General features: G+C 36.4%; 2 protein-coding genes across 9 annotated transcripts in view; both read right to left on the reverse strand.

Annotated features, from left to right (window-relative positions):
- Positions 1-1,959: 1,959 nt before the first annotated feature.
- On the reverse strand, positions 1,960-12,960 carry COPRS (coordinator of PRMT5 and differentiation stimulator). Of its 6 annotated transcripts, none has more exons than XM_039343596.1 (4): positions 12,837-12,960; positions 8,749-8,833; positions 5,773-5,991; positions 1,960-3,228 (listed from the first exon to the last, which is right to left on the reverse strand). In XM_039343596.1, the coding sequence occupies exons 1-4, from the start codon at positions 12,876-12,878 to the stop codon at positions 3,056-3,058; spliced, it is 519 nt and encodes a 172-aa protein (XP_039199530.1). In that variant the 5' UTR covers positions 12,879-12,960; the 3' UTR covers positions 1,960-3,055. The 6 variants fall into 6 exon arrangements, with proteins under 6 accessions (XP_039199530.1, XP_039199534.1, XP_039199533.1 ...); XM_039343600.1 differs by lacking the exon at positions 12,837-12,960 and adding an exon at positions 12,608-12,805; XM_039343599.1 differs by lacking the exon at positions 12,837-12,960 and adding an exon at positions 12,391-12,805.
- A 3,135-nt stretch (positions 12,961-16,095) lies between these two features.
- Positions 16,096-20,884, reverse strand: part of UTP6 (UTP6 small subunit processome component) — a 31,800-nt gene continuing 27,011 nt past the window's right edge. For all 3 annotated transcript variants that reach the window (XM_039343603.1, XM_039343602.1, XM_039343604.1), the window contains 3 exons: positions 20,501-20,567; positions 17,571-17,643; positions 16,096-16,876 (listed from right to left, as the gene is read on the reverse strand). In XM_039343603.1, the coding sequence (XP_039199537.1) occupies positions 16,719-16,876; positions 17,571-17,643; positions 20,501-20,567 (298 nt within the window). In that variant the 3' untranslated portion in view covers positions 16,096-16,718. The remainder of the gene's footprint in view (positions 16,877-17,570; positions 17,644-20,500; positions 20,568-20,884) is intronic.

Raw genomic sequence — 20,884 nt, forward strand, 5'->3', positions numbered from 1 at the left:
TGGTGGACAAAATATACATCTTTCAAAAACATGTATTTTATATATTTAGCTGAACAAGACCTCATTTCATCTCAACATCTTAGCAGAAGCTTTTGCCCTGTGAGTAGAATGCTTCACTTTTGCACAGCCACATTTTGGAAAAATAAGGCACGAACTTGCTGTGGCCTGGATCACTGCTGCCCTCTATAGGTTTTATTGCATAGACTGGAGCAGTGAAAATCTAAAACAATTCAAAAAGCGGAGGTCTGCCTATGTACGCACATACACCATACATGTTTTGAAAGACTGAATAACAAACACCAAATGTTTTTTTTATGGGACGGAAGCAGATATGCTAAGCACATAGTAGAGGAAAGCATTCAGTAACCTAAATTAGTACCTAAATGTGTATGCAAGTAGTCCTTGACTTACGACCACAATTGGGACCACAATTTCCATTGCCAAGCAAAGCAGTTGTTAAATGAGTTGATTGGATAGGGAGGAAGCTTACATAATAGATATCGTATTCCCCATCCAAAGCAGCACAGTTGCATAAAACACGGGGTGGGCAAATACGTCCATTTGGAAAAATTTTTTTAAAAAATTAAGGAAAAATTAATACTAGTGTAATATACTAGTTACTTTTTTCCCCTAAATCTATAGATTTTTTAAATAATATCTTAGGGCATTGGTAAAATATTACAGTAAAAATAACAACCAAAAATCTTATAAATATATAATCCTTGTGGAATTCAGAGCAAGATACACAAATTTACTTCACACTTCAACCTTAACTTCACACTTAACTCAAGCATCAGCCAGCAGGGTGAGGTTGGCGCTTTCACAAGTACGTTAACCTCATTTCAGAGGTGCCAGTCCTGCAAGCGATCAATACTGCTATTGAAGAAAAAAACAAATGGGGGGGGGACTAAAAGCCCCGAGCGTGGTCGCTATGTCAGCCAAGACAAAATAGCCATAGGACAGAGCCCAGCCATCAGAAAAGGAGACAAAGCATAATTAGGTGGCCAATTAGAGCTGGATTGTATTATTCCCATCCTCATGCCCATGGTATATATTGTAGATGGGTTTTATGGTGAGACTTGGGCCAGCGAAACAAAACACACCATTTTAACAATGGTACTAAACATGATTTCAAGCTGCTTCGGGTATCATGTGGGCATGTTAGCAAGGTATCTTTGGACAGTAATCAGTAGGACATGAGGTCATTGAGTCTACACACTTAGTAGGGAAAAGTAGATTGAATCTGTTTAGGTGTGTCATGGCTAGGAGGGAGTAGGTGCATTATACTTATTCCATCCCATAAAATCAAGTAAACAATACTTGGGTTTATTTGAATATTTTCTTGTTTGGTAATTTCTTATGCCAAAACAGACAATTTTCGAAGTATAAGGTTATAACTAACCATAATCAGAAAGAACAATTCAAGCATTCCCAAAAAAAAATCCAACTTCTTTATCGGTCTCTTCTTTTTATAAAACCCAATATTTCTCTGCCTTTGAAAGCAACGAGAAAAATTTTCAGAGCAGCCAAAAGGCTTCTCTAAGTTCCCTCAACCTTGAGGTCATAAGGCATGGCAGGAATGCTGCAGGGGCAGTAGATCTTGTGGTTCATCAACCACACCCATCTCACTATATACTACGGCACATCCTCTCCCAAAAAGAACTTCCTAATTTTGGAAAGCACCAGCTTGGGTGGTTGACAGAGAGGCAGGAGGGAGAGGATGTTGATCCCTTGCCCTCCCCCAACTGGAGCCTTGTAAACTTGGAGAGTAGAATCAAATAATCTAGTCCCTAGATGTTGTTCTAGGGTTTAAAAGTTTAAGCTTATAGTGTTTCTGGAATTTTATCAAACACGTACCTTGCAAATTGAGAATATATATCTATCTATCCGTCTTTCTGTTCGTCCATCCACCCTAGATCCAATGAAATGTTCTACACTATCCGAACAAAATGAGAATTGTTTAGACTTAACAATGGCAGCCAGTCTTTATTTATGTATCCACCTAGCTATTGTCAATTATATTTTTATTAAGTTTGTATAAATAAATCATATATGGAATTTATATATTGAAATTATACAGTGAAACTGGATTCTCCATGCCTCTACTATAGCTAAGACTGATACCGCAACATTGGGAAGATAAACATATAGCCCAATTTACTCAATAGATTAAAGACCTGATTACACTTGCTACCTACGAGAGGACTGCCTACAGATATAAACTTTGTAGGGACAAATATAAGGAAATGTAGGACACATTTACACAAAGTACAGTAGGTTAAAAAAAGCATGATAGTCATATAAGTGTATTAGAAACACACACACTTGAATACTGTTTGCATTAGATAATTACATATAGAATTGTAACTGTTTTAATAACATATTAAAATCTTTTTTCTCTCTTGTATCTTATTTCACTTATTTTTAAGCACGATAATGTATTTTTGATTTCTTTTTGTTTGTTTGTTTCTTTTTCTGTTATTATTTTAAAAGCAATATTTTTTAAAAAAAAACTTTGCATAAACAAATCAGCAGATGTAGACATAATTATCCAAACCCTAACCAGACGGTATATTCTATCAGCATTTCTGCATGTTTATTATGTTAAATAAAACACATACGTATGCTGTATAAAATCAAATAGCCTGTATTTATGAGGAATAATCTTATTACTATCCATCCGTCCAGCATCCCAATCGCCTCCAACATACCAAAACGTAGAACTGTAGCCTCAGAAACTCCTGCTGAGTGTCAAGAGATGGAAATAAATGTATAGTCATTTAAGTGAAGGCTTGCAAGACAAACCCAAAATTAAAACTGAGATAATAACATAAAATAGTTAACAGTACTTTAACAGCAATGGTCACTTCATAAATTAAACCTAAATCATTTCAAGTTTGTTTAAACCAAAAGGTGATACAAAGTTGCATCCATCCAGTCCCTAATGTTTCAGTATCTAGATTCTTATAAGGCATCCAGTTATTTCCATTTCGTGCAGTTATACGGACAAATCCAATTTAGAACTTAAGTGTTTTTGCCCATTGCTGGGAATGTCTCAGTCAACAGCATCTTCAAATTGGCCATCCTCTGTCACAGCTTTTAAGTGAATCAAAGTCAATGGTGCTACGTGGTGTAAGCTTGGGTCATACAGAGGTTCTTCGTGAACTGAATAGGACGCCTCTCCATTGCCATCCCGGAAACCTCCACAGTAGATAATATCATCTAAATCTAAAGAGGCAATTTGGAAACAATGTAAAATGCTGAACTTAATATATATATGTGTAGATTGCAAAATTACCCAAGCTAAGGTTCTGTTAAATTCTGAAGAAATGTTTTTTTAAAAAATATTATTATGCTCATTTATATTCAGCTCTTCCTTCTGGGAGCATGCATTTTCAAAAGAAAGAGTAAAAAAAAAAAAGTGTTCTTGGACCAATACGATTAGAAAGCTAAGTTAAAACACAGAAATAAATATTACAGCATCTATAAACAAAACTTATTATCCTAGGATTCAATTATCCTCTTCATCCAGTTACACCAGGAACAGAAGTCATAAAAATCTTCATGTTACAGAAAAATGTACGGTAACTAAATTAACTTTACAAAGAAATTGTTTTCAATTTCAACATAAACACTACACATGCTTTTAATTTATAGGCCATATTATATGAAGGACTGCTAATCGACACACTGTGAAATCAGTAATTCATTTCCTTTCCTTCTCCAAGTGATACTTGCTGTCAAAAAACTTCAGCAAGTTCTCTTAAGGAAAAAAGGATCTATGTTTGGTAGCATAAGACTCAGAAAAATAATGCTAGAGACAGGAAAGAAAAATGTGCATCCTTAAATAATAATATGCAACTCTTCTCCACATCACATCAGTAGTTTAACATTTTTCAGAAATGAAGAAAAATGGCAATTAAAAGAAGAAAAATCTTTACCATTTAAAAAATATATATTTCATCCTTGTTACATTACCTTTATGCACATCCTTCTGATAATTACATTACATTCTGATTAAATTTCAGATCTCTACAGAATTATTGAAAAAAACAGGCTTCTTCTTTAAAAGATTAAGAAATAAGACAAATAAGGATAAAAGGAACAAAGAAAATAATAATAATAAAAATATCTGAGAGTTTGTTTTTTTGCTAATTGAGCCAAAGTATAAAAATGGCATTATACATAAATCATTTAACAACCACTTGTTCATCGACCATTCAAAGTTATAATGGTGCTAAACAAGTGGTATTAACAGGTCCTCTACATTTCAGCCGTCCCACCACTCCCAGGATCATGTGATCGCAATCTAAGTGCTTGACAATTGGATTGGGATAATACATGCCTTATGCCTATTAGTGTATATTGTTTAGAATGGCTCCCTCTCTGATCACACAATCAAGGGCTTTCCCCAAGAGCATTGATAAGCTGAAAGATGGCAGCAAGCAGCAGTCATGTATGTCAATAAGCAAAGCAAAATGGTTGAAAATATAGTTTTCTTGCAGGTGAACCCTCCAGCCCACCTTTCCTGTTTAATACATGATTTTTTTGTTATTGCTAAACAGTCTAGTAGAACAGCATCCCGTGAATTCCAGAGACCTTTCTTTTTTTAAAAAAGTTGCATTTTTTATGTTTTTGAGTCAATCAGACAAATAGGTAGCCCTATAAACTGAATAAATGCATAAATAATCTATTTCATATCTATGGAAAATAAGTATGCGGAGTCCCCACAGGCACTTTTAAAATAATACACATAACTATGATTGTTATTATGTTTTTTTATATTGTTGCCTTTTTATATTGCAACAGTTCTGGTTAGAAAGAACTCCTTGTATTTTCAAATAAGGTTTGCGGAGGACTGTGTTTTTCATTGAAACTATACAACTATACTAAACTTATAGCCCAACTGTGTATATTTAGAGAAAGTTACTGAAAGAGTACAATGGAATCATTATCAATAAATAAAATGGCAATGAAATTAAACTATCAGGTGGACAAGTATTTGTTAAATATGCAAAGGAAAAACTAGGGAAGCAGTATAAATATTTGAAAAAAATCTTCACAATATATGAAATGAATAAATGAATAAAAAAAAGGAGGAGATGCAGCTCCTACACCAATTATTTACTAGCAAATGACCAGGCCTTACTACTCAAGAATTTCTATCATTTAATTCCAAGCCAGAATACAATTTTAAGAATTAATATATTTATATTCTTATAATACAGCTTCTTTCAAATTAATGATAGTGGAATTACTTAGCTGCAATTCTCTCTCTCTTCTCTCTTAAAAAGCTCCCAGGTATTTATTCCACCTCAGAATTGTCCCCACTATAATTTGATAACTATTTAGGGCCAAAAAGAAGATAATCTGGATATCTTGTAGGGAGCCACACTTACATACAATTAGATTTCTTGAATACACATAATTCAATGTGTGTTTACCCTGAATATATATAAAAAAGGTAAAGGTTTCCCCTACCAGCAATGTCTGACTTCACAGCCAGAACCAGCTTAAATAATTCTATATGCATTATTTGTATGAGATCAGTAACATTTTAATCTCTCTTTAAAATTTGGATACAGCCTAGAAACTCATTTCTGAAACATGAGATACAACTGTGCTCTCCATTTTCTCATATGAAGTACCAAGAAATTCATGTATCAGAGCTTTAATCTGTCCAATGAGTCTGACAAATGCATCATGTATTTTTCCCAGTCATTAAGTTTCCTACTTGTGTTTGAAAAAAATCATAAATAAACCTTCCCTTACCATAAGAGTTTTTATTGTTTTCAGAGTCTGCCATCTCCTTATCCCAGTCTTCTTCTTCTTCATACTGGGTAACTGTTTTCATTTCAGGAAAAACAGTTTCGGTAGCCACACTGCAATATTCATCAACTGATTCCCAGTCTTCATTTTCTGATTGAAAGTCTTCAAAATCATCACAGTCCTCAAGAGTATTTATTTTTGCCTCCACTTTTTCTGTTAGCCCTACAAAGAATGTAGCCATTATTTAAAATATAGGAAAAATAGACAATCATAAGGATGATTTTATATACTAGGGGGCCAGAGAACAAGTACAATTAATGTTAGGCTGGCTCTATGCAATTTATTTAATAAGACAGTTACATTTAAAGTTGGGTTTTGACAAGACAGCAACTACCTCCCTGTATTACCCCTTGCCATTTCACCAACTAACATCAGGAGAAAAGATGGCAGTTATTGGGCCTGAATTAACCACATGAATTGCAAAGCACGCACAAGGAATACATTTTGCATTACCCTCAGATTTGCTGTATTAGTTTCAGGAACACCTGCTAACAATTTCAAACCCAGCAAAGGCCCAAGCCATGTATAAGCTTCTTAGACATTTTACCTTTCAGCCACTATTAATTAAAACTAATGCAGAATGCTAGGAGAACATTTGCCTGCACCACTCAGAAACCCTGGTATGATACTGCATTTGATAACGCAGGTTTAGTAATAGCTTTTAAAATCTCGAGTAAGCAATTGCTCATGTTAACCAGTTAACTGCTCAGAAAAAGCTTTAGAAAAAAATTAATCAAAAGGGGGGGAAAAACCAAGCCTTTGCCCAAACAAATGTGACTTTTTCAAGCTGTGAAAAACAATACTTCCCTATTTTGGAAGCTAATTGCTTGCTTGACATATGAGGGGAACCAATATTTGAAGGCTAAGATTTCAGATGCTAGATGGAAAGAGATTGTAGTAAGCTATATAGTTTTTCTCGATACCATATAATATTTCTTCGCCTCACCCCTACTACTGTTTTTCCATTCAGAGATTCTTAAACGAATTGACCAATTGTCAAAAAGAAAAGCCTCTAGCAGTGATCTAATATAACCTAGGCTGCTAAAGGGAAATGCTGATTCACAGGTCCCTGTCTTGATCTCCCCTTTTAAACACATCAATAAAACACTTCAAACATTTGATGACTGGAGTTCTATAACCATTCTCATCTCTAGAAATGGCAAAAATAGAAATCCTTCATTGACAGCCTATAAAATGAGCTTAAAACATTACAGTATATGCCCTTTTTTCGTTGTAAGTTTTTGGATTGGGTATATCCAAGATAAATTTTTAACAGAACTTAAGAAAGGTAGTGAATCAGTGTGCCAATTTACAATTTCTAACAGAAAAATACAAATGTGAGCAAAGTCACTCTTTATACATAGTCTTTACTGTATTTAAAATAAGTCTTCAATTTTATTTCAGGGAACAGACTATGATGAAAAAGTGACCAATGGTCACTCACTCTAATTAGGATGTAGTATGAAAACACAATCATCAAGTCAGATGAGATAGAGCTGGCTATCTTACTGCAGATGTTCCAATTCATTGAGGCACATTGCATTCTAGCACCCGGTGGTTCAATATTTATGTGGACCTCAGTGGTAGTTGCTCCAACCATTCTAAATTCCATCTAAACTTAAAAACTTTTGATAATGCTGCTATATGCCAATGAACCAGCTATTCTTTTGTTTCCAAATGGCTCTTAAGAGAAGTTTAGAGATTTAGCAGAATAAAAATAAATAAATATTTTAAAAAGGGAAGTCTTATAAGCAACCATTTCCAAAACCAAGATTTAATCTTCCTGAGAAAAAAAGTCCCTTCAGATATCTATGACAAATAGGAAATAATAAAACTGAACATGTTCAAGATTTTAAATACCTTGGCATGATTTTTTAACCTTCCAGAAGTTAAAAGGAACAAATTAGATTCATTGCTGCCAAAACTAACAACTGTGCCAAGGCAATTCTGGGCTTTTTCCATTCTAAAGAGAGTAGTTGCATAATTGCTATCATCAAGTTTTTAAAAGCTAAATCTATATTTCATATCTTGTCTAGTTCATAGGTATGGGCCTACAATGATCAAATGCCTTTAAGTACTATTTAATCCACAGTACTGATGGTATCTGGATTTACTGATTAAATAAGAGCAAAATATTAAGAGATGGGGAACCACATTATGTAATTTTGATTGGGAAAATGTTTTTAAATGTTATATCTGCTACAAAGAATATCAGAAGTGGCTTCCTTAACTATATTCTTATTTTCGTTTTCTATTTGTCCAAATATTGAAGCTGAGACATTTTGAATTGTTTTTTCCTATTCTATTTTTATTTGCTATGCTATTCTATTTTAGTTTATCTTAAGGTTTCCTTTTAATTCCAACTTTTTAAATCTCTTTGACTAATTCACTGCTTCTATTTTATGTGTAATTGTTTCTTCTGTGCTTCATCTTGCCAGTAAAAGGCTTAAACTAATAACACAATTTACAAAATCCAACAGTAAAAGGACCAGTAAGCCTAGTTTGGTAAAATAAGCCGTGTTGCTGGAGTTTGGCTCATTGAATTAAACCATAATGCCAAGTTGCATTACACATAAGAGCCTAGTCATGCATAAAAAGATTGCCATCAGCAGTCAGTCACGCTATACTCATGCAGACTATCTCCCACCAACTTATTCAGTAACATCTCCACCATTCAGTTACTAATAGCAATAGCACTTAGACTTATATACCGCTTCATAATGCTTTACAGCCCTAAGAGCTTTACAGCGTCAGCATATTGTCCCCAACAATCTGGGTCTTCATTTTCCTCGTGCATTGCACTGTGTAACAGCCAAACAAGGCCTATGTCCAATATGCAAATACACTCATGCAATGTAGTATTCTACAACTGAGCTACTGTTTCCTTTTATAGAAATGCAGCTATTTTTCTCTAAATACCTTTCCCAGGTCTCCAAATGAAAGTCTTTGCCTTCTTTACTTCAACTTCCTCCTGTTCAGTAATGAAGGATCCATTAACTTTCATCTGCAAAGCAGAAATGCTTATTTTTTAAAAAATTAAATGATTCCTATCTTCTACTATTTTCATATAAATGCTCCTAAAATTGCTGGATAACAAATATTACTCTTGAAAGTTGGATTAAAGCTGTCTTTTTTAAATAAAGATGGGCCTTAAGTTCTTGTTATTAAAATATGGAATTGATAATACATTTTTAATGTTAACTTCATAGTAAGAATACTAAATTTTAAGTTGCTAGTTAACAATTACTTTAAATATCTTCTTGAAAAATAAAGCATGTGAAGCATGTAGGACCAAGCTTTCTAGCTGTCATTAAGAAGCAGAGGCAGGTGCCATAATGCTGTAATATTCTGTTTCCTCAGTTCAGAATTGCAAATAATGCAGTCATAAAGATGAATTCTGTAACAGGAATTTTGCTTTAATGTAGGGTTTTAATATGTTCATCTAAACAAGTGCTCCCCAAACCTGGATAAATAATATTGGGTAAAAGTGGGGGTTTTGGGGTAATGACCACAAACCCACACATCACAACAGGGATATTTAAATACTTTCTGATAAATAATTTTGGGTAATGAAGGAAAAGGTTGGGAAGCACTGATCTAAAGTAAGAAAAAAACAAAAACCTCTACCCAGATAGTTTGGACCTGAACAGGTGACAATGCTGACTAATTTTTAAGAATAATACTAAGAAATCCATGATTAAATGTAAATATTTTTTCAAGGAATAAAAAATCTATAGAAAGTAGGTGATTTCTCCAGATCAGGCATAGGCAATTTTTTGGACTGCCTGAAATGTTTAGAATTTTAAAAGGGTATTATTTCCATTTACAAAATGGCAGCTATTGATGGATTTGCCTCTTCACAAAATGGCTGTTCCATGCATGTAGCTCAGGCATGTCAAACTCGCGACGTAAGGTGATGTCGCGCAATGTATCCTGACTTTTTCCCCATTGCCAGCAATGGGGTGGGTGCAGTTTCAGTGTGACGCATCCGGCCCGTGGGCTGGCAGTTTGACATGCCTGATGTAGCTAGTCACAAAATCTGTATCTATCGTAACTGAGATTTCTCTCTGTTTTCCATACTATAGCCATGTTCTCTATGAATTCAGAGTAATTTTGTCTTTTTTTTTTCCTAGACAGAACAGCACTGAGATACACCATGCTGGCTTTCTAAAAGTGCTTATGGGGCCAATACACAATCCAGAAGCATTCATGTAAACAAATTTGATCTAAAGCCTAAATTAAGGCTTTACTTTGCCATGTGGATATCTCCCATGTATTTATTTAAAAATAAAGTTAAGAAAAGAGAGCAAGGTCAAAGGAGGCACCATTTCCTACTACTCCCCAAAATATGAACATGCAGATAAAGGAACCATGTCTGTCTAATTCAGTAGAGTGTCTACTTGTTGGCTATAGCTCTCTAAGATCCCATCTTCTAAAACCTAAAACATTAATGGGTTAAGAATCATGGTAAGACAACCAGACTTTGAAAATACTATCACATTGGAGTGTTCATGTACACAATTTAAAATATTAAAAACAGAAGGCATACATTTAAAAAAAAACAGAATTTAAATTGCTGCCAGGGATAAAAACTGTACTCAGGGATAAAAACATTTTAATTATATAGCATGTTCAAGTAATTTCTGAAGGATGGCAGTTTGATTTTCACTGGGTTTCTGCCACTAGCATCTAGAATTCAAAAATTGACAGTAATAATCCCTGATGTCCATCTGATTTCTTAAAAAAAAAAATGACAATTTTTAGTAAAGGTTCTTTTCCTAGCAATTTTCAGAGGAATAATTTGCTTGTAAACATACTAGAGTTTCCACACTATAAGATTTCAGTTGACTGCATTTTCGTATTTCATTTTATGAGTATGGGGTGGGGAGAATGATGACATGACAATGCCATGACTTAAGCAACTATGTCAGGCTTTGTAAGCAACTACATTATATTTTACAATAGCATTGTCATGAAGACATTATTGTAGTTTGTTAGACACCATAAAGTCCAAACTAGTACCTTTTATAAGTTTTTTAAGTTTTAAGCAATTCTTAAAGCTGCTTACCTAAGTAATTAGAGGTGTCATATTTCTTAAAGGAGCAATAAATACCAGCAAGAAGCTTGCAGCCTAAGAAAAAGCTGGTTATTTTAAATCAAACTACTGTATAAAGTGCATGTTCCTTGTTTCTTAGGCCTTGCTGTCCTTATTTGTTACCAATTGTGAAGTCAATTAAAGTCACGATTAGCAAAATTCTCTGCAAATCTAGACTTAAAACCCAGAATCTTTTAAACCTGTAACATCCAATTATTCTATATTAACTTTTACTTTTATTTCCGCATAGCACATCTTTTTTTCAAAATGTCACCATCATCTGTCATCATTATCTGTTATTTCTTGGGAACCATAGTTTTACCCTACACTATTACAGGTAGTCTTCAACTTATAACAATTAGTGACCATTCAAGGTTATAACGGCACTGAAAAAAGTGACTTATGACTGATTTTCACACTTACAACCATTGCAGCATCCTCATGATTACATGATAAAAATTTGGATGCTTGGCAACCCATTCATATTTATGACGGTTGCAGTATCCCAGGATCATGTGATCTCCTTTTGCGATATTCTGACAAGCAAAGTCAATGGGGAAGCTAAATTCACTTAACAACTCTGTTACTAACTTAACAATTGCAGTGATTCACTTAACAACTGTGGCAATGAAGGTCATAAAATGGAGCAAAATTCACTTAACAAAAATTTTGCTTAGCAACATAAATTTGGGGCTCAGTTGTGGTCATAAGTCAAGGACTATCTATATACTTTCATCTCTTACCTTCCCTTGCATATATTCTTAAGCATTGTATTAGTTTAGAACCATTTAGTTTATGTATTTATTTATATTTCTTATTTCTAAACCACCCATTTCCCTCAAAGATGAATGAAACTGCTATTTAAACATCTCCATATTTAGTCCCACATCTTTCTCCCTCGGGATACTATTACTAAAGCTTCCACTCATCCAGCTTTTTGATTCTCTACCTCTTATGACCATTACCCAGTCCTTTCAATAAGTCCAATTCTATTGTGAGGGTCCATGAAAGGTTTAATAATACACTAAAATGATTATTTTTAAAAATATCTGGGCTGTAAGTATGCTGACAGTGTTTCTTCAGCCACTTCCAGCCACTGCTTGGAAGGGATTATCTGATCCCTTAATGCATATTTTTCAACCCGATGTCTTCCTGGTGCCAGACCTAAGAGTTGCAGACCCACAACTTGTTGTGGAGACTTACTGTACCAGAATGGGGAAAGCTTTCTTAAACCTTTTACCTCAGGAAAGATGCATGGCTGCCTAATCATATTTAATCAAGTTCCCTCAGCACTTCCATTGCACTTAAAAGCAACAACCCTAAAAGTAGCAAGTTACATCTCCTAGTGAAATTAGCGTGCTTCAAATTCTATTAATTCCACCCGTCACGGATAGCGTTAAACGGTCGCCTTCCTCCCCCCCCCCCAGTAACGCTCTATTTTAATTTCAAACATTGTGCTTCGTTACCTAGCAAGGAGCAGGAATATATAACGTAGATTCCACAGTCTGACAATAACCTGCCTAATTCCTTTTTTTTTTTTTTTAACCTCGTCAGTACAGAAGCATCAACTCGAAAACCCCGAGTTTTGAAATGCCACCTCGGGCCACCAAACCAATTATCGCGTCTCGTAGATAATATCTGCATTATGTATTATCTACAGCTTCCCAGTAAAAAGGCACGTACAAGCGGCCTTGCCGTTCTCCACTGAAGAATAAGCGTTTCACTGAACCGGTTCCTAAAATGCGTTTCCTACACCTGGGAAGCAAAGCCCTTCCTCCCAAGGGTGCCTAAATATTCCCTCACGCTTTGCACCGCCGCTAACCAGCTGCAATCGCCCAGTCCTTGGCCCAGCTGCCCGGCCCTCGCGCCCAGAAGCTTATCCCCGTCCGTCACGTGGGCTCTCCCGCCTCACCCTGCAATCTAGGCTACGCCCCTGAGGAGCAGCCGTCTCCATGCCCGGCTGACGGGGGTTGTCCCGACTCAGTCAGTCGACCCAAGCAGACACACACACACAACCTCCCTTCCCACGAGAAAACTCTGAAAAGGCGCGCCTCACGTGGCCAGCCGAAGCTTTGCACCCAATCCGCGGCCGGATCTATTTGACTTGGCGCGCGCCTGCTGCGGCTTTTTATATATATATTTAAATTCCGCCTTTTTTTTTTCACATACAATTGAAGAGGGCGAAGGTGCAGTACCAATGAAGGTAGTCCTCGACTTACGACCACAACTGAGCCCAGGATTTAGGTTGCTAAGTGAGGAATTTGTTGAGTTTTATCCCATTTTGCAACTTTTCTTGCCATGTTTGTTAAGGGAATCGCTACAGTTGTTAAGTTAGCAACACGGTTGTTAAGTGAATCTGACTTCCTCGTTGATTTTGTTTTGTCAGAAGGCCACATGACCCCGGGACACTGCAACTGTCATAAATATGAACCAGTTGCCAGGCATCCAAATGGTCATACATGTGAAAAATGGTCATGCATCCTTTTTGTAGTGCCATTGTAACTTCAAACAGTCATTAAACGAACTGTTGTACATCCAGGACCTGTAGTCCTTCCTACTCCTATTTTCCTCATAATCCTGTCAGCTGAGTTGGGCTGAGAGAGAGAGAGAGTACCAGTTCTGGGAGTTGAAGTCTGTATCTTAAAATTGCCAAAGTAGAGCAATCTTGGTCTATGGGTGCATTCAAAAACTTTTAATGGTTGAGAGGATTTCAGGAGAAAAGGCTTGTTAATTGAAACCCTCTCTTCTAAACAATGAATAAAGGCAAAGGAATGGTATCATCCCCTGAACCTGGATGGCTGGTCATGCTAAAATTTAAAACCTGCCTTTTAATACTGCCAATATTGGAAAGCTACGCGAATGGGGGTCAAAGCTAAACCAGATTTCTGCTGTTGAAGAAAACCAGGGAAGCAAGGTTAAACTTCATTTTATGCACCCCCATCTTTCCATTACTTATGGGAGACTACCTTGGCTAAAGAGAAAATGTTAGTTTTGATGAAAATCCCCACTCCTTGGTGTTACCCGTAAACTCCATCCAGGGATCTTTTATTTCAAGGTGAACCAAGCCTAATAAAATCTGGTGCCAGCCGTGCTTCCTTAAATAGGACAACAACAAAAATGCCCTTTTATGTACTCTCAGGTGTTAGGCTAGGCTAGGGCAATTGATCTCTGCTGGATGCCTGATATTTGTTTCGTGTGTGGCCCAGATTCATCTTCTGCTTGCTGTTTATGCGAATGGTTTTTATATTTCCTTGGATTGTAAGCTGCCCAAAATCAGTCTGGAGTTCAGTGACACTAAGTGGAATAAATTATTTAATACTTAGAAATGCTCATTTTTCAAAGGTGAACCCTGACATTGAAAACAAGTTTCTGATGTTAACATTCTGAAGTCTCCCCCAACATAAAAATCTAGGTTTTCAGAGCTTCTTGGCCCAAATCTTGGTTCTGTTAGCCATTTACCTCACAGACAGACATCTCAGTTTAATCTTGATTACAAATTTCAAATCTTTTCACAAATAATTGATTGGGTAGAAATCAAGAATAAGGAAATAATTCAAGGAACTGCACATCAAGAGATTCAGAAATTTTAGGCATGAAATTGTCTTTATTTCTTAGTAATATACCATATTCTCATATATAGCTATCTTTGACTAGATTGGTTTTTATATGACCTCAGTAAAGTAGTTTATAAACCAGGTCACAAAATATCAGAGCATAAGCCCAACTGCTTCTGAGGGCCATTTGACTTCTCAGATCAAGGTTGTGTATGTTAGACTTCTAAGAGCTAGCTCTTTCAGATGCACAAAAGGGGTTATAAGTTGAATTTATCCATCATGCTAAGGTAAAAGGTGAGTTTTGGTGTCATTTCAAAAATCTAGTTATTGGGGGGGGGGGTTTACAGTTAAAGCTTAACCCAAAGTATGAACTCATCCACTAAATTACAAACTGCATTAAGCCACAATGGATTTGATTCTTGCTTTGTGATGTGTGCGAATACAGTTAAATAAAACTCTGTAGGTTTGATAATCTATAATATACTACTAAAACCCATTATCGTGACCTTTAACTGGATGAAATAGTGCATCATAGGGCAAAAATTTTGGAACCAAAGTATCTCAAATGAGCTAATTTACAGAATGTGTCCAGAATTTGGGACCCATGAGTCCTAGGAGAATGAAATTTGAGAAAGCTGGGACTGCTTCAGTGCTGTTACTGCACTGCTGCTGTGGTCACATGATCTCCATTTTCCATTAACAGTTTCCAGCCAGCCTTACAATCCCTCCCTGCCTCCCCCACCCAGAGCAGCCACTTACCTGCCTGCTGGGAAGGTAAGGGAAGAATGCTCCCTGCCTGATTCCCACAAGGAAATTCAATGAGGAAGTCACTCTTGCTCCCATTGCTTTTTTTTCCTACTCTTGGGTCATTCTGTTTCTGTTTAGATAAGGAAATATCTCTGAAACAGTGATGCAATGGGCATGGGTTTTCTAGTACTGATCATTCACTAATTGCCTGATAACAGCTTGTGAAGATTGTTCATTAATTAAAAAAATAAAACAAAAAGCTGTTAAATCAGTTTGTTCTTATGTGCATCCTTATGTTATCAATTGGAAGAAGACATCTCTCAAATTTCACATTACTAATGTCAGCCAGAAGGAATGTCTGAGTGTTTGCATTATATGAAATATATTTTTAAATGGATGACTTTAACTTATTACCACTTCTCCGTATTTCTTCCAGGTTTCTGATTGGTAAATTCACTCCAGACCTTGGTTAGTCATAGCAACTGGAATGCATTCACATGATGGTCTCTTTTAGTTTTAGGCAGATTCTGAATATGTAAAAAAACTTCTGAGAAATATCCAGGAGTAAAGTTTAGAGTCCCACTTTTAAGTCATCACTTTATACCATCTCCTCACTAAATATTTTCTACAGTTATTCTTGCTTAGGTAATTTTTTCCCATTCTCCCGTGCAAAACCCTGCATAGGTCTCCTTGCACGCATTGCATATTTGAGACCTCCCTTCAGTCTTGAAATAATAGTTAAGTCTGGCAAACATGGAAACCATTCCAGAACCTTTATATTTATTTTCTATAAGCCTTTGCTGGTTGCTTTGGAAATATTTCAGATTGTTGTGAAATGCCCAATCTAGACAGAAGAGATGATGTCCAAACTTTTACATTTGACATATTCAATTTTTTATTTTGAATCTTTACATAATGAGTATGGATTCATTGTTTTAAAAAAAAGAAATGTGCCTAATTTGGTACAAGTTAGCCTAACTTCACTAAGTCATTTTCTTCTGTTCTCTCCCCCTCCCTCCCATATGCACCAAAATACTTTTGCCTAGAACAAAGTTTGCATGTTTTGCTGTTTACACAAATCACTCAAAACTAGTTGTTCCTGGAACCATCTGTATGTGACCATTTACATTTGCTTGGCAGACAACTAATTTCTATTCACTAGCCAGAATGAAATCCAGTTCCGTTATATAAAATATAAAATATATAAATAGGCCCTATCATGAAACAGTAGCAAAATAAACTCTAAATTAAGTTTGTTTTTCCACTTTCCCTGAAAGTATATTTATACATATATTAATTAAAATCCAAAACTGCTACATTTCTGTTAAATCCAGTAACATGGAGAGAATATGGATGGTAGGCAATTATTTAGTAGCAAGTAAAGTAATTTATCCAGGGAACATTCATTATACATTTGACTCAAAAGCCAAGAGTTTCCATAGTTGTAGAATAACAAACAGATTAATTTGCCGTCAGAATGAAAAAAATAATTTTCACAGGTGCCCAGCTTGCAGCAATGTATATTTTGAAATAAATGTTTCCACTTGTTCTCCTTGCAATGTTTTCATAGCTCTCCAGTGGATACTGCCACAATTCTCTGGTTTGCCTTGAGAATGATTCAGCTCTTCTTTGATATAATCCAGCCAAAGATCTTCAATAAAAAAAGCATAGTTAATACTGTAATAATGAAAATGCTACAAAAGAGGGAATTCCCTGGTGCCAAAAACATATTGCCTATATGTATTTGATAAGAATGTTGCAACTACACTGTATTCTGTAGAATAATCCTGGATGGATCAGAGACAAGGACTATGGTGACTTATGGTAGATCACCCACCCCATTGCCGGCAATGGAAAAAAAAGTCACGACACGTCACGTGACGTTACGAGTTTGACACCCCTGATGTATAGGGTGTTTTTTTTCTTTTTATGCACATTTTTATGTAGTCTTGTCTAGTTATCTTAATTTTTAAATATTATTTTAATACTTCAAATAGAATAAAATAAAAATTTGATGGAATGTTTCAACTACACAGTATTCTGTAGAATTCCAAGACAGACAGAAAGAAAAATCAGCAACTGGCACAATAAGCTCTGCTTGGTTCATTGAAAGATTTGGTATTCTTTAGCACAGGCATGTCAAACTGCCGGCCCACAGGCCGGATGTGTCACGCCAAAACTTGCACCCACCCCAGTGCCGGCAATGGGGAAAAAGTCCGATACGTCATGCGACGTCACATGACATTGCGAGTTTGACATGCCTGCTTTAGCAGAAAGAATCAGGTGATTAACACAGCTATAACAACTGAGAGTAGTCTTGGAAACCGACAAGTAAAAATTCTTACCAGGCTCTGTAGCACCAAATTCTCTCAAGGCACGTTCATAATATTCTCGGATGTTAAATATTTTACTGGATTCCTTTTTAAAAAAAGGTGGGTGGTTACCACGCTGAACTTAACACACAGTGATAAAATAAAATATAATTTGTCATGCAATCTCAATCATCTTCTGAAACTTTAGGCAGCCTTCATACATAAATCTTTTTTGGGCAATCTTACAAAATAATACATAGTATGTAAGAGAGAAGCTGAGTCTTACTCCTCGCTCTTTCACCTTGATGCTGACAAGGAAGTGAAGATGAAACTGAATCGATATGAATACAGAGCTGTGGTGGTGCAGTGGTTAGAATGCAGTACTGCAGGCGAACTCACTGCTCACTGCCAGGAGTTCAATCCAGACTGCCTCAAGGTTGACTCAGCTTTCCATCCAAGGTCAATAAAAGGAGGACCCGGATTGTTGGGGGCAATATGCCGACTCTGGAAGCCGCTTAGAGAGGGCTGCAAAGCACTGTGAAGCGGTAGATAAGTCTAAGATTGCTATTGCTAATGGACATTATACAGGATTAACAACTCTGGACAGGAGTAGTTCTCTGCAACCTTTTCCTTATTAACACACTTCACCCTATACAACGTCCTCTTACAAGTACAGGTAATCTCAACTTAAGTCACCACAATTGGGAATGTCTGCTAAGGGATGCAATTGTTAAGTGAGTCACACCCAATTTTACAACCTTTTTTGCCATGGGCATTAAGCAAATCAGGTGGTCATTAAGCAAATCTGGCTTCCTCCACTGACTGCTTGTCGGAAGACCCCTGAGAAGGTTGCAAATGGGTGCAACTGTCATAAATACATGCTGGTTGCCAAGCAACAAAATTTTGATCACATGACCGCAGGGATGCTGCAACAGTCATAAGTGTAAGGGACTGGCGTAAGTCACCTTTTTCGGTGCAGTTGAAAGTTTTAAAACAAATTTGTTAAACAAATGGTCGCAAGTGGAGGACTGCCTGTAACTCAAATAGGGGTCTCACTGTTTACTAAATGAATAAGCTGTGAAGAACTTTCGTTTCCTGCCCTTCAGTCATTAATATATTTTGGTTCTTTTTTTCTTTTCTTTTTTTTGCCTTTCTTCACTAGACCACAATCATAGATATGTCTCCCATTCCTTCACTTCAAGCTTAGCCTCTTTCATTCTAATCAGACCTGAACAGGAAGCAAAGGGAGGGGTAGGGAGTTATCTTGGGACTAAGAGAGACGGGGGCTTCCTGCCAAGCCTTTGGTCTTTAAACAAGAAGTCATGGTCAGCCAAAGGGCCAGAAAACCAAATCTTACAACCGGGGAATGAAGTGGCAAGCAGAAACTGGAGCGTAATTCTGTGTCCAAGAGCCTCCAGGGATGGGGAGTGTCAAAATGAACAAGATGGTAGACTCCTTTTTTAGATGCATACCAACATGGTGACATAACAGAACTGGGACCATGGAGGTCTTCTAGTCCAACCCTCTGCTCAGGAAGGAAAACCCTATACCATTTCAAACAAATGGCTGTCCAATCTCTTCTTAAAAACTTCCAGTGTTGGAGCATCCACAACTTCTGGAAGTGAGTTGTTCCACTGATTAATTATTCTAGCTATCAGGAAATCTTGCAGATTTTAATCTAAGCTGCAGATACTCTGACTGGGGCATTCCTTCCCAACTGTTCCTAGCAGTTTGCATGCAAACAATCCAGGCACAGGAATAGACTTCTGGAAGTGAGAGAGGAATCGTCCTGACTGTGCTGCTCTTGAAGGACAGCAAGAAAGGGCAAGAGAAGGCAGCAGTTTCAGAGGCCCTATTGGTTTTCTCTATGGTCTCGGCTGGCTACAGTACTATCTTCCTCTGAGCCCTTTGTGGGGTCCAGTCCTTGTGGTGGAATGTAGTCCAAATTCCCTGGAGGAAATGAGTGCATTCCAGAGGACCAAAAAGACAGCCAGTTTAGACAGTTCAGTTAGGAGAAAGAGAGTTAGAAATTCTCAGAGTATACTTTGAGAGTATATCTTTAACGATGCAAATAATTGCTTTAGTTTGGCAAGATTTCTGTCTATAGGCAAGGAACAATAATGAGAACTGTTTAGAAATAATTCTGCATTATTTCTTGGTTTTGGAGCCTGACCGGCCTATAGCTGCAGCATCAGGACCAAAAGGTGTAGGAGTTTCAGCTTCTCTCATTGGAGGGGACTATTATATTAAACTCCAGAGAGTTCACACAAAAGACATGCTTACATAATGCAAAGACATTGATTATCCACCTGAGACGACCACTATAATCAGTGTGTATGAAACATAATAATGTAAGTGACTTTCCGTTCTTAAGACATGTAATGGGTTAAAACAAAAATGAGAAATTTACGATCTTTCCAATGTTGCTGATTTACAATTCCTAGCAGTAACAGCTGGCACTGGATTTCTTAACTGTAGTTTGGGAATATCTAGAGAATCCAGAGGTCAACCTCACCCTTTCCGTTAATAAGTTTAAGAACACCAACAATGGCTAGGATTTTGAGGAAACTGGCCATGTGCCAATAATCTGCCCACAACATTTAAGGATTACTATTTCTAGGTGGCTTTTAAAATCAGCTGAAGTATTTTACTGTGGCCCAGTTCTAACAGAGCATACTTTACAAAATAAAAAGGACTGATTCCATTAGAAACCTCACATTGGTAAATACCTCTACAAATATTGACACTATTTATTCATTTATTTGTTTTATCAAACAATCAGTAAGTATTTCCACAAATATCACTGTTATTTGAGACTGAGTGGTAAACAAATTAAAAATAAAAATAAATGCAACCATACAAAAATTAAAACACATGGTACTTGAGAAAATAATATACTCCATAATTACTAACACAACCAAGAAACGGATCCCTGCACTTGTTTATAATACTTCTTTACTTACTTGTTCCTTTTCAATCTGAATCATTTTTTTGAAGAACTGGAGTGAAAATGGGCGGCACTCCTGCAGCCTAGGAGAGAAGTAATGGGGTAAGGCATCTGTATTTAATAACAAATAGGGGTGAAGGTGTATAGAAAAACGTGACTGAATAATGCTATAAAAAGGAGATATTTAAAATCTAAACAAGAACTGGAGTATCAACCTGTCGTGGTGGACACATTTACAGATGCAAAATAGATATGAAAAAGACATGAAAATGCATGGATTTTATAAAGAACAAAGTGTATTTGGTACGATTTTGTTAACCTCAGATGAGAAATTAATCAAGAAAATGTATAACTTTTTGTTAATTTTGGAAATGGAAAGTGAACAAGTTAAAGAAACAAT

This window comes from Crotalus tigris, unplaced genomic scaffold (assembly GCF_016545835.1).
Source record: "Crotalus tigris isolate CLP2741 ecotype Arizona unplaced genomic scaffold, ASM1654583v1 scf7180000017865.1625608, whole genome shotgun sequence".
NCBI classification, from domain to species: domain Eukaryota; kingdom Metazoa; phylum Chordata; class Lepidosauria; order Squamata; family Viperidae; genus Crotalus; species Crotalus tigris.

Coding starts and splice junctions, on each gene's coding strand:
- COPRS (XM_039343595.1), bottom strand. CDS start 12,568: ATGCAGATATTATCTACGAGACGCGATAATTGGTTTGGTGGCCCGAGG. Junction 5,992..12,390: donor ATATTCCTGCTCCTTGCTAG/GTAACGAAGCAC, acceptor CATTCTTTGTAG/GGCTAACAGAAAAAGTGGAG. Junction 3,229..5,772: donor AAACAATAAAAACTCTTATG/GTAAGGGAAGGT, acceptor TTGCCTCTTTAG/ATTTAGATGATATTATCTAC.